This window comes from Leopardus geoffroyi, chromosome E1 (genome assembly GCF_018350155.1).
Source record: "Leopardus geoffroyi isolate Oge1 chromosome E1, O.geoffroyi_Oge1_pat1.0, whole genome shotgun sequence".
NCBI lineage: Eukaryota > Metazoa > Chordata > Mammalia > Carnivora > Felidae > Leopardus > Leopardus geoffroyi.
This window is the reverse complement of record NC_059330.1, coordinates 41,223,616-41,235,363: the sequence shown is the minus strand read 5'-3', so window position 1 is coordinate 41,235,363 and position 11,748 is coordinate 41,223,616. Positions and strand designations below refer to the sequence as shown.

At 51.2% G+C, this 11,748-nt stretch overlaps 2 protein-coding genes across 3 annotated transcripts; both read right to left on the bottom strand.

Moving 5' to 3' along the window:
* Nucleotides 1–40: 40 nt before the first annotated feature.
* Nucleotides 41–5,106, bottom strand: VPS25 (vacuolar protein sorting 25 homolog). Its single transcript, XM_045488991.1, has 6 exons — nucleotides 4,976–5,106; nucleotides 4,617–4,762; nucleotides 3,633–3,686; nucleotides 2,928–3,016; nucleotides 2,072–2,147; nucleotides 41–671 (listed from the first exon to the last, which is right to left on the bottom strand). Exons 1-6 carry the CDS (start codon nucleotides 5,026–5,028, stop codon nucleotides 559–561), a joined length of 531 nt encoding a protein of 176 aa, XP_045344947.1. The 5' UTR covers nucleotides 5,029–5,106; the 3' UTR covers nucleotides 41–558.
* Nucleotides 5,107–8,121: 3,015 nt separating this feature from the next.
* Nucleotides 8,122–11,152, bottom strand: RAMP2 (receptor activity modifying protein 2). Of its 2 annotated transcripts, none has more exons than XM_045488964.1 (4): nucleotides 10,882–11,152; nucleotides 10,378–10,533; nucleotides 9,807–9,915; nucleotides 8,122–9,679 (listed from the first exon to the last, which is right to left on the bottom strand). In XM_045488964.1, the coding sequence occupies exons 1-4, from the start codon at nucleotides 10,979–10,981 to the stop codon at nucleotides 9,424–9,426; spliced, it is 621 nt and encodes a 206-aa protein (XP_045344920.1). In that variant the 5' UTR covers nucleotides 10,982–11,152; the 3' UTR covers nucleotides 8,122–9,423. The 2 variants fall into 2 exon arrangements, with proteins under 2 accessions (XP_045344920.1, XP_045344921.1); XM_045488965.1 differs by having other exon boundaries at nucleotides 10,378–10,443; nucleotides 10,882–11,123.
* Between the last annotated feature and the right edge of the window lie 596 nt (nucleotides 11,153–11,748).

Sequence of the window (11,748 nt, the reverse complement as noted above, 5' to 3'; positions counted from 1 at the left end):
CCCTCCCTATGCCCATTCCAGTAGTAACTTCCAACAGGAGGCAGTGGGGATGAGCTTTTTAATATCATAAAATCAGTGTCAGGCCTGGCCTCTCACTGCCAGGCCCCTTCCTGGGCCTCCTATCTTCATGTTGCCTGGAAGGCTGCCTGCAGCCAGGGCTTCTCCCATCCCCTAAGAAGGATCCAGCACCAGCCTGAGAGGGGAGGCAATAGCAGCTAAGGGGGTGGGAAGGGGAAGAGACAGAAGCTTGTGCAGGCGTGTGTATGTACTTACGTGTGTGAACACATGTGGAGTTATAGGTTTACAGACCCTGGCTCAGGGACAGTCTAGGATGGGACAGGAGGTAGGGCAAGGAGAAGCACATCTTTTCTCCCAGGCGCCTCAGCCTCGCCCTTCCCCAGGGACAGAAACGTGGGGTAAGTGGGAAACCCATCCCTGGACTGGAGCCCTTTTGAGTCTGGTGGAGTCACAGATCCAGTCTGTGGGGTCACTGGGTCTGTCTCCTTTTGAAAGCCCTGGAAGGGTGGGAGGTAAGAAGTAAAAGGAGACAGGTCTCTGCTAGAAGAACTTGACGCCTCGGCCATCGCTGACAGTGATGATCTCAGCCTTGTGCTCCTGCTGTAGAGCCTGCAGAGCCCGGAGTAGGGTTGCTTCATCCAGCCCATGGAACTCTGGAAGGGAGAGATGGGTAGTCAGGGACACTTGGCTCCTGGGGGCTCAAGGCCCCTGAGGAGAAGTCTAGCTGGAAGCTGGGACCCCTTGAGGCCAGGGTAGACATGTACCACCTATACTGCTGCCGCTGCCACCAATCCTTTCTGGGTACGCCTTAAGAGTAAGGGGTGAGAGAAAGCCAGAGTCTGCACAAAATGTGAGTTCACACTTATTTTCCCCTTCTGGGTTCTTCTGTTGGACTCAACCCTCATGTGTATCCCCCACCCATGTGCCATTAGTATCTGATGTATGAGAGTGACACCATCTACTTTTGGGCCACAAAGCGGGGGAAAATTAAACCTAGGAACGTCAAGGTCCTTGACACTGGACACTGACCCTAGTTTGCACACCTGTACCCATTAAGAGCACCTGTCCTAACACAAAGTATAGCCATACCTCTGACCAGGAGACTGTTAAGGGCCAGCACAGATATCTGCCCTTTCCTAGTTAAAAGGAACGAGGCTGGGAGCCAAGGGCCAGCTGAATATCTGGAGATATGGCAAGATATTGCAGGGAGATGTGAGAAGCAGGTGGCAAGCCCTAACAGGCTCGCACACCTCACTCCCTGCGGGGGCCTACGGCTTGAGTCAGGGAGCTTGCTTTCTGAGGAAGCCTCCAGTTTTGCCCAGCATGAGTGGTGGGCTGGGCATGGTTGCAGCACTGAAGTCATGGGGCAATGGTGGGAGTAGCAAGCAGAGGCCTGTAGGGCAGGGGGGAACAGCCAAGAGCTGTAAACTCTGTTACGGCAGCCAGGGCCTGGCAGAAAGGGGAGCTGCCCTTTCCTCCCCAGCTGAGATTGGAACTTTTGGTGATCCTGGGATCAGAATATGAAGTCAGAGATAAAAAAGCTAAGAGTATATTTACACTATGTAAAAATCAAACAGTATATAAATCCTCACCTGGCTAGAAACTAAAGTATTTAAAAGCCCTAGGGGTGGGGATGGTGGTGTTGGCCCAATCCCTTCAGCTGACACCCACAAATCTTGAGCCCTCTGTAAGTATAAAGGGTGAAAGAAAGCCAGCGTCAGCAAAGAATGAGATTTCAGGCTTAATCTTCTGCGCCGGTTCCTCATTCAGTATCTACACCAGGAATTCTTAACTTTTCATGGATCACAGATGCCCCTGACAATCTTTTAATATGGACTCTATCCCTAGAAAAATGCACATATCCCACTGACAAAATTTGGGGGTATTTTGCATGTAAATTCAGGTGGCTTAGGGAAACCTTGGACATGGGTTAAGAGCCCTTCTATCATGTAGTATTTGGAATTCAAAGGCAGGGATGGGAAGTCTGAATGTCAGCTGAACAAGGACTGGAGGATTCAGATGACAAAACTGGAGGGAAAGGGAGAAGCATTACCCTCATCCTCTGTGTCTTCCCCATTGGTCAGCTCATAGAGAGTGAACACGGAGTTGTTCTGGCCACTCCTGGAAACCTATAGACACAGAAAACAGTGACTGAATAAGGACCAGGGATCTCCTGGAAGGTGAGCTCACTGACTCCACCTATCTGACCCACGAATGATACCTGTTCCCAAACCAGGGCTCACTGTCACCTCGGCAGGAGTGGCCTAAAAACCACAACCCCTACAGGTGCTATATTTATACGTGTACACACATATACGGAACCACTAAACCACAGGCCTTCACATGTCTGAGAAGTGACCTCTCATTTTGTTTTCCTGTTCAGGAATAGGTGGCATGTGTTTGTTATATTTAGGTTGTTGATGCTTCTTCCCCTCTTCTCTCCCTTGGGAAAGTTTAGGGCTGGTGGTGGCTAGGAATTTGGGGAAGACAGTTTGTCCCCACACCCATACTGGTTCAGAATGTCTCATTCATATTGTGGACAGCCCCAAAGCACCTAGTGGGGGAGGGGCCCCAGGGTTGTTTTCTTTTCTTTTTTTTTTTTTTTTTTTGCCCTTCCTTTCCCCATTTATCTTCTGTGGCCAGAGACGCCAGCCAACAATAGTACTCATGGTTCCCAGCACTGCATTCTCCAAACATGGCCTCACGTAGCCTCTGGCCTCCTACAAAGGTAGGGAAGTTCTATGCAGCCTAGGAAATTGAGTCATTGAAAGAGGTTTGCCTGGAAGACCTGTACTTCCTCTTTCTTCCCCTTCCCACTTTGCTCAGTCCAGACCTAGGAACACCAGGTATCTGCTGAACACAGATATAATTCTCCTTTGCCATGGGTCACTGCGGCAGAACAGTCTCACCCACTGATAGATGAGTTTCCCCCATTCTTCTGGCCTTCGCCACATGATCAGGAAGCTAGATTTGTTCTTATCCAACCACTCCAGGTTTCCTACAAAAAAGATACTTATGAAAGTATCTTACGCTAAGAAGGGACAAAAGGCAAAACCAAGGTATAAAGAGTGGAAGAGATTCAGCTTTCAGGAAGTGAAATCCAAGAATTGTTTTACTATTATTATCTGCAAGGCACCAATTCTCCTTCCACCTCTCCAGGTCTCAGAACACAGATGGAGAGATTTCAATAATGAATACCAATAGGGAAAAGGACCCAGGGAATTGGACTATCTTCTATATAGAACACTATGGGCTCCAAGCCAGGGGAGAGAAAAAGAAAGTTGTTAAAAGCAAAGACTCGTGGGGCACCTGGCTGGCTCAGTCAGTGGAGTGGGTGACTCTTGATCTTGAGGTTGTGGGTTCGAGCCCCATGCTGGGTGAGAGAGATTACTTAAAACTCAAATCTCAGAGAAACGTGGCTGGCTCAGTTGGTAGAGCATGGGACTCTTGATCTCAGGGGTTGTGAGTTCGAGCCCCATGTTGGGTACAGAGATTACTTAATAAATAAAAGTTAAAAGAAAAAAAAAAAAAAAAAAGCAAAGACTTGTGCCAAGCTGCCCTCAGGAAAACCCAACTAGGAGGAAAAATAAGGAAATCTGAGGACCTGAACCCACCTTTCTTCCTCAGTTCCTCTAATACAACCTGGATTGATTCCACAGGAAGCTTCCCTGGTTTAAAGTTAAGGGAACAGCATTGATGGAATGAATTACGTGGGATAAAAACTCTTGAGGCCAGTCTCATGCGAAGAACCACCTGTCCCCTTCCTCTCCCTCCCACACACATATATGTGCAATTCCCCAAAAGGCTATAAATTGGCACTTCCTGGATAAAGGGGGGAGGAAGGTAAAGAGATACTAGTTCAATTAAAAGGAAGAGCTTTATGGGGGCACCTGGGTGGCTCAGTCGGTTAAGGGTGGGACTTCAGCCCAGGTCATGATCTCACAGTTCCTGAGTTCAAGCCCCGAGTTAGGTTCTGTGCTGACAGCTCAGAGCCTGGAGCCTGCTTCGGATTCTGTGTCTCTCTTTCTCTCTCTGTCCCTATCCCACTTGTGCCCTCTCACTCTCAAAAATAAATAAACATTAAAAAAAAAAAAAAAAAAAAAGGAAGAGCTTTAGAAATGAAAGTCACTCCCTTTTGTCACCATCTGTCTCCTCTTCTTCCTTCAGACTTTCTCCACAGATATTTTAGCTATGAATCAGGAAGCAAAAACAAATGACCCTTACTTCCTGGGAGAAGGAGAGTAGGTGGAGAAAATTACTTAAGGTAGTACCAGAGTTTGAGCTTCACTCAGAAGAGGACAGGAGATTCAGAGTCAAAAGGGCTCAGGTTGGAAAACCGGGGACTTGGCTTTGGGTCAGAGATTCTAAGCCCGGAATGACACCTGGGTATTCATCACTACTTAGGACTGGAGGGTCTGATGCTGCATTTGCATTGGGGGTTGGGGCTAAAATGGAAGTCAGCTACACATATGGCTCCTTCCCAAGTCCAGTCTGGGTGGGAACCTGCCTACTGGGGTGAAGGGGGTGTGAAGCCTGGGCATGTGTGCAAGTGCAGAAGTGCGTGTGTGTGGGCTGTGGAAGAGCCTGAGGGAGGATACGCTGTAGCTTCACGTTGTTGAAGAGCGGGCTCTCCTGAGCTTCCATCACGGTCATGCTGGACTGTTTGTGCAGGCGGCAGAAGGACAGGACCAGCGAGCACCAGGCGGCCAGCTGCTTCTGCCGAGTGTCCACATTCGGCTGCAACCTGCCGGGTGAAGGGGGTGGGGCGCAGAATTAGAGGGCGTGAGAGGGCGAGAGGCAGCACAGACGCAGGCGCGTCTGGGGGACAAAGTGAGGGACTAAGGGTGGTGGCGACCGGGTCCTTTCTCCCCCTCCCCATTTGAAGCATCAGGGCCGAGCCCGGGGTCCGGGGCAGGGGAGGGAGGCACAGCGGGGCTTCTCGGGGTCTGAGCCTCACGTAAAGAAGGGCGGGAAGCGATACTGCCACGGCCACTCGAAACTCATCGCCATCGTAGTAGCCCAGGAAACCCGGAACCTCCGGGCAAAGGACTTCCGGCCTCCGCTTCTGCACGTCCGGGCAAAAAGCACAGCAGAAAGGTTCCGGAGGCCTTTCCCGAGAAGGGCTGCCCAACGGAAGGTATCTTGCTTCTCTGCCAGTCTCTTGCTATGAACCTAAAAATCCGTACCGTTTAGAGCCTAGAGAAGTCTCATTCAGCTCTAGAAATGGGCAGTGACTTCCCCCAAAGCGGCATAGCTTGATAGTTTGTTTCACTCTGCTAAGGCTTCTTTTAATGTTAACACGTGTTAGTTGCATTTAACTTCACTCACAATTCCCCAGCCTCCTCAATTACTGTGTCCTTCGACTCCACCATTCCCTGGTCTCCTGCAGCACCCATGGGAGCATATTTGTAGCTTTTATTGCTGAAAATGGGTCAGCTTCCATGATTCACTGCTGCCGTTTTGCACCACAGCCATCTATCTCTCACATCCTCACCTTCCTAGTCTCAAGACTCCGGACCCATTGTGGTCGTATTTGACTCCTTACCCAGCCTTGACTACCCAATTCTGTCTGAACATGCTGGCTGAACCCCAGATTCCCTGACTAACCTCACTGCTCGGCTCTCGGTGCAGCCCAACACTTTTATTGACTCCCTGTCACATCCCTCCAGGTAACTCTTCACATTTTTCCAGTCGTCAAGTCATTCCACCTGTCTCCGTCTTCCTCCTTTCTGCAGAATGCCTTTCTCTATTTTGTGAACTTGAGGCCGAACATGTGAACTTCTTAATCTTTCCCTTTTTGTCCCTCTTTGTCACCACACTTAATGCATCCCACAAGAATTGCTCTCCACTTTTACCCCTTCATTTTGGATTCAAAGGAAGAAGTGTCACTCTTCCTTTACAAGGCCAACCTTTGGCATATCTTCTTGCCTCTCTTTTCCAAGTGCCTCCAGGACTTCTCTGGGTGTCATTTACCCTCTTTTCCTTTCCTCTGGCTCCTCTCCCCTAGTTGACAAATATGCATAGGCCATCCCTACTTGAAAATATGTACAGTTTCCTTGACTCTGTCACCCTCTCAATTTCCTATCCGAACTTTAACCTTTCCCCCACCCAAGTTCACCCTTCATTGTGCACAGTTCCTGATCCACAGTAGTACCCAGCAAATATTTGTTGTATGAATGGATGGACCATTCTGTTGACAATGTTCTTTCAAAAGGCACTATCTCCTTTGCTTCCATGGCACTGCTTTATCCTTGTTCTGCTACTGTCTCTCTGATCTTTCTGTCTCATTCCCCCCTCATTCTTTAAATGTGTAATTTTCCATGGGGCACCTGGGTGGCTCAGTCAGCTAAGCATCCAACTTTGGCTCAGGTCATGATCTTGTGGTTTGTAGGTTTGAGCCCTGTGTCAGGCTCTGTGCTGACAGCTCAGGGCCTGGAGCCCGCTTCTGATTCTGTGTCCCTCTCTCTCTCTGCCCCTCCCCCACTTGCGCTCTCTCTCTCTTAAATATAAACATTAAAAAAAATAAAATAAATGTGCACATTTCCTAAGAACCTAACCTCAGCTTTCTTTCCTTTCCTTTTCTTTTTTTCTTTTATTTATTTTGAGAGAGAGAGAACCATGCGAGCAGGGGAGGTACAGAGATGGAGAGAGAGAATCCCAAGCAGGCTCTGCACTGTCAGTGCGGAGCCCGACTTGGAGCTCAAACTCATGAGCCATGAGATCATGACCTGAGCTACATTCAACCGACTGAGCCACCCAGGTGCCCTCTCAGCTTTCTTTTCTTTCTTTCTTTTTTTTTTTTTATGTTTATTCATTTTTGAGACAGAGAGAGAGACAAAGTGTGAGTGAGGGAGGGCAGAGAGAGAGGGAGACACAGAATCTGAAGCAGGCTCTAGGCTCTGAGCTGTCAGCATAGAGCCCAACATGGGGCCTGAACTCATGGACCTCGAGCTCATAGCCTGAGCCAAAGTTGGAAGCTTAACCGACTGAGCCCCCCAGGTGCCCTTTTAGCTTTCTTTTCAATACGTCTTCTGTCTTGAGAACTTTCATCCTTCTCATGGTTTCACTTGACATTTCTGTGCAAAAGATTCCTAAATCTGTATTTCCAGCTCCAATCTCTTTCCACCACCAACACCCCTCCCATTTCTAACTCTCTGTGGGACATAAAAGCTTGTTCCATTTTTAGCTCATATTGTAAATCCCTTTCTTCATGCCAGCTTCTCTCCCTAATGGCCATTTTCTACCATTACTTCCATCATTGTCCTAGTAACTCAGATGCAAAGCCTCAATCAGCTCTAACCTCTCCTCTCATCTCCTTCATATCCAAAGTCCCTCCCCTGTTTTTAATCATTTCTTCTACTTTTTATTTTCTATTTCCCATCCATCACTCCTTTGACCCATGTCCTCTTTTTCTCAAGCCTGGATTAGCACAATATTTTCCTAATTCACCTGTTTTCCTATTCTCTTCCCTAGGGGAAATGCACTCCATCCTAAGGCCTAGTCATGTACAAACTCTGCAATCACCCTCCTGTGATCACACCTCAGCTAGGTGTGACCCCTCCTTTTTTTGCACTTAGATAACATTTGGTTTGTATCCCTTTCGTGACTCTAATCACACACTCCATTGCTTTCGTTGATTGGTACACGTCAGCTCCTGTACTAGATGGAAAGTCATTGAGAGCAGAAACCAAGTCCTAACTTATCTTTCCAACACAATATACCATACACAGTATTTTATACCAGTATGCCCTTGATGTACATTAGTAAAACACATGAAGGCAAATATGGGCCAAAAGGAGGATAGATATATCCCTGGGGAAGACCAATGCATTCATGGGAACAGAGCAGAGACTTATCTCAGGTGAAAACCCAAAGTGTCCTAGGGAACAGGTATGCCCCTAGAGAGACAGATATGCCCTGAGAGAAGTCTATCTCAGAGGATGAGTAGATACATTCTAGGAAGCATACAGATATCTATCTGTGGAATAGACAGGCATGTCCCAAGGAAATGGATATGCATGTACTCAGGGAGGCAAATATTTCAGCAAGGAGGGAAGGAAAGTCCCTGACAAGGCTCCACGTGCCACAGAAAATAAACAGGTGTCTTTATGGAGAACAAAGTTGTTCTCTAGTATTTTTTTAATGTTTATTTGTTTTGGGGAGAGAGAGACAAACAGAGCACAAGCAGGGCAGGGGCAGAGAGAGGACACACACTCCAAAGCAGGCTCCAGGCTCTGCCTGAGCTGTCAGCACACAGCCTGATGTGGGGCTCGAGCCCACAAACCATGACATCATGACCTGAGCCAAAGTCAGACACTTAATTGACTGAGCCATCCAGCTGTCCTTGTTCTCTAGTATTTTTGATGATCTGGAAGAACTGAAGATGAAGGTCCTCTGGGGAAAACTGGGCCTCACTGTCCAGGGAACATGTAACAGTATTCATATACAGAAATGGTGAGTTCAGAGGCTAGGTATGTCCCTAGAAAGTGGGAAGGTGTCTTAGAGGAGTATCAGTATGGCTTAGGAAGCTGATAGAAGGGTTTGCTAAGAACTAATGGTTGCTATGGGGATGACAGATGTTTAATTCCAGGGTCCAGTCTCCTCAGCTTTGAGCTTCTTCCAGGTCATATCTATCTTCTGGCTGTTAGCTCCAGTGGACACCAGGGGGCAGTGTGCTAACAGGCTGTAGGCCACACCCCCAGGGTCCAGGACAATGTAGGATGAGGGCCAGGGACCTGGACAGGGAGTTCTGTGGTGGAGTTAGTAGAATAAGTCCCACTGCCTTTCCCTTCAATCCTGAGCTCTTTAGGAATGAACTCTTTTTGGTCATATCAAGGTTTCTATTCCTAGGCCCTGGGAGTAAACTGAGGCATGAAAAAGAGGAAAATTCAGAGCCCCTAGGCAGTCCTCCTTCCTTCTCACAGGAGTCACAGCAGAGATTCCACCCTTGCCCCTTCCCCCACACCTCCCCAGCTGCCATCCAAGCCGGAAGGGAGTCTCTTCCTGCAGGTTTCCTGGTGTTGGTTTTGGATAAGGACAGGAAAGGCCCAGCCTTGGGAGGAAGCAGTGTAGGGGGTGGCTTTCAAGTGGGGGGAGAGGAATAGTGAGGAGCAGGCAAGTGAACAAAACAGTGCTGGTATCCAGATTTTCCAGCTCTGCTGCCCAGAGCTGTGGGAAATGGTAGAGACTCTGGGATGGGGAGGGGATAGTACCAAAAAAAAAAAAAAAAAAAAGTTTTATTTTGAAGATTACAAAACTTGTGCCACCACTGGGCTTCCATTTCCAGCAATTCAAGGGTCTGTGGTGGGGGTGAGAGTGAGAGAAGGAGGCAGGGAGGGGAAGAGAGAGACCTGGTGGTGGCAGGGGAAAGGAGTAAGATGACTGCCAATAGCTCATACCACCACCCTAGGCCTGGGCCTCGCTGTCTTTACTCCTCCACACCACAAGGGTGACAAGGAAGGGGATGAGGCAGATGGGGGCTATGATCATGGCCAGGAGCACATCCTCTGGAGGGTCTGATAAGGTGGGCTGCATCAAGGAGCAGTTGGCAAAGTGGATCTGGTGAGTCTCAAAGATGATCTCTTCTGCCAAGGGATTGGGGAAACCCAGGCCAAATGCTTCTGCAAAATGCTCCAAGCAATATTGCAGGTCGCTATAGGGCCTGGAAGCAAGGGAAGACTAGAGTGAATATGGGGTTGGGCCCAGAGAGAGGAATACCCCACACTCAAGGCCCACACACAAGGAGCAGGCCCCACCCCTGGTCCAAGCTGCCCTAGCACTGCCCCTACCTGCTAATCATGGTCCAGTCGCACCAGTCCTTGGGGATAGAGTCCATCTGCTCCTTATAAGATTGCCAGCAAAACCGGGCATTCGCCTTATAGTCCTCGATCTTGTTCTCTGTGGGCACAGATGCTGCACACTGACCACACCCCTGGCCCTCCCTCCAAGCCCTCAGGTCCAGGTACTTCCACTGTTCCTGTCTTCAGACATGGCAGCCACCAGGAACAGCCTCAGAAAGTTTCCCAAGGAGAGAGTCTCAGCTCAGAAAAATGTTAATGCCTTCCATGTGCTCAGCACTTCCCAGCCTGACGGGAACATCCATATACGTTTTTTTCTGGGGTCTTCTAACCCACCTGAGGTGAGCCAGCTCAGAGCTGGGGGGGGGGGGGGTAGGGGCAGAGAGGGTGGGTTGTGGGCTGAGAGGGAGAAAGATCACAAGGAACCCCAGGAGAGAACGGAAGGGAGTTTAGTGCGATTTCATTTGGGGTTGGGGCCTGCCTTGTGGGAAAGGGACCCTCCCCACTGACCTAGCTCTCCTCGTTGCCCTCGGCCACCTTCCCAGAGTCGCGCGGTACACACCTTCTGACTTCAAGCTGCCTTCAGTGGGAAGAAGCTGAGCCAGGGACTCCTGGGGCTTCAGGACAGCTGTGAGCAGAAATGGGGGAGGGAAGGAGGATGGCGGGGATCTAGGCGGTGGAGCCTGGAGGAGGGGTCTGAGACCCTTGGAAGTCAGAGCTACTCGCAGAAGAGAAAGAAGAATAATCCAGGCTCCCAAGGGGCGCTTCAGTGACTGGAAGAGAGGGCTGATACCAGCTCCCTCCCACTCACATCCAGACCCCAAACCCTTTTCCTCCAGGCCAGCCCCAGATCTCCCAAGACCTCTCCGCCGGGCCCCCGGCACCCCACGTTCCTCCAAGTGGGAAGCAGTTCGCGCTGCGCCTTCACCGAGGTGGAGCCGGGGACTGTCGGAGGACAGCGCTGTTCCGCCCTCACCCCGGGGCCGTTTCGGCCTCGGCGGTCCAGCCCCCCCTCCCCTCCGGGCCTCCCGCGCCTCCCGCCCGAGCCCCGGGGCGCAGCGCTCACCGCCCAGCAGGAGGAGGAGGCGGAGCGCTGCCGGTCGCCCCGCGAGGGTCGTAGAGAACCGCGGGCCGCCGGCGGCGCGCTCTGCCCGGAGCGAGGCCATCGCGCGGCTAGCAGGCGAGGAGGGGCGGTGGCGCTGAGCCGGGCCCGGGCGGGGGCGCCTATATCCCCGGCCCAAGCCCCAGGAAGCCGCGCCGCTTCCTCGCAGGGGCTGGGACGGCTGCGGCCACGTGGGGGGCGGGGGCGACGCCCGGGGCCCGCGGGCCGGAGGGGGAGTCGATGCCCCACCCCGCCCCGGCGCCCGCCGCTCCCTCCGGCGGGTCGGCGTTGGCCCACTCTTTCTTCCAGTTCACCCTGCGGGGCTGGACAGCTCCCCTCGTAACCCCAGAACCGGGACGCATTTCCTGGGCTGAGCCGCGTGGCGCCCAAGGACTCTCCCGGGTCTCTGAGCATCCGCTCCCGGGACCCTAGTCGTCCCCTTCTCTTTCGATGCGGGGGCTGAGGAAGGGGGTTAGCGTATTGCTATCGCGGACCTGCAGAAGAAAGGGGCTGGGAGTTCAGAGGGCCTCTCCACGCCGCAGTATCTAAGGAAGGAGGTTGGGGCTGTCTTGGGCCGTGGGGGAAGGGGCTCCTGGAGCTGGGCTCAGAGTTCCCCTTCCCCGGGAACACCCACTGATGTCAACTCACCCGCCAAAACTGGGGAGGAGGAGATGAGGGAGCCAGCCCTCCAGAGTCAGGAGAAGGCCTGGGGATCCGGGCAGAGGGGAAACCAAAATCCAAATACCCTCCCTTCGGAGGCACCTCCTGGGGCCTCGATCCACACATCTGATTGGGGGGAAGGGCAAAAGTAAGATTATTTCATTCCTAGTT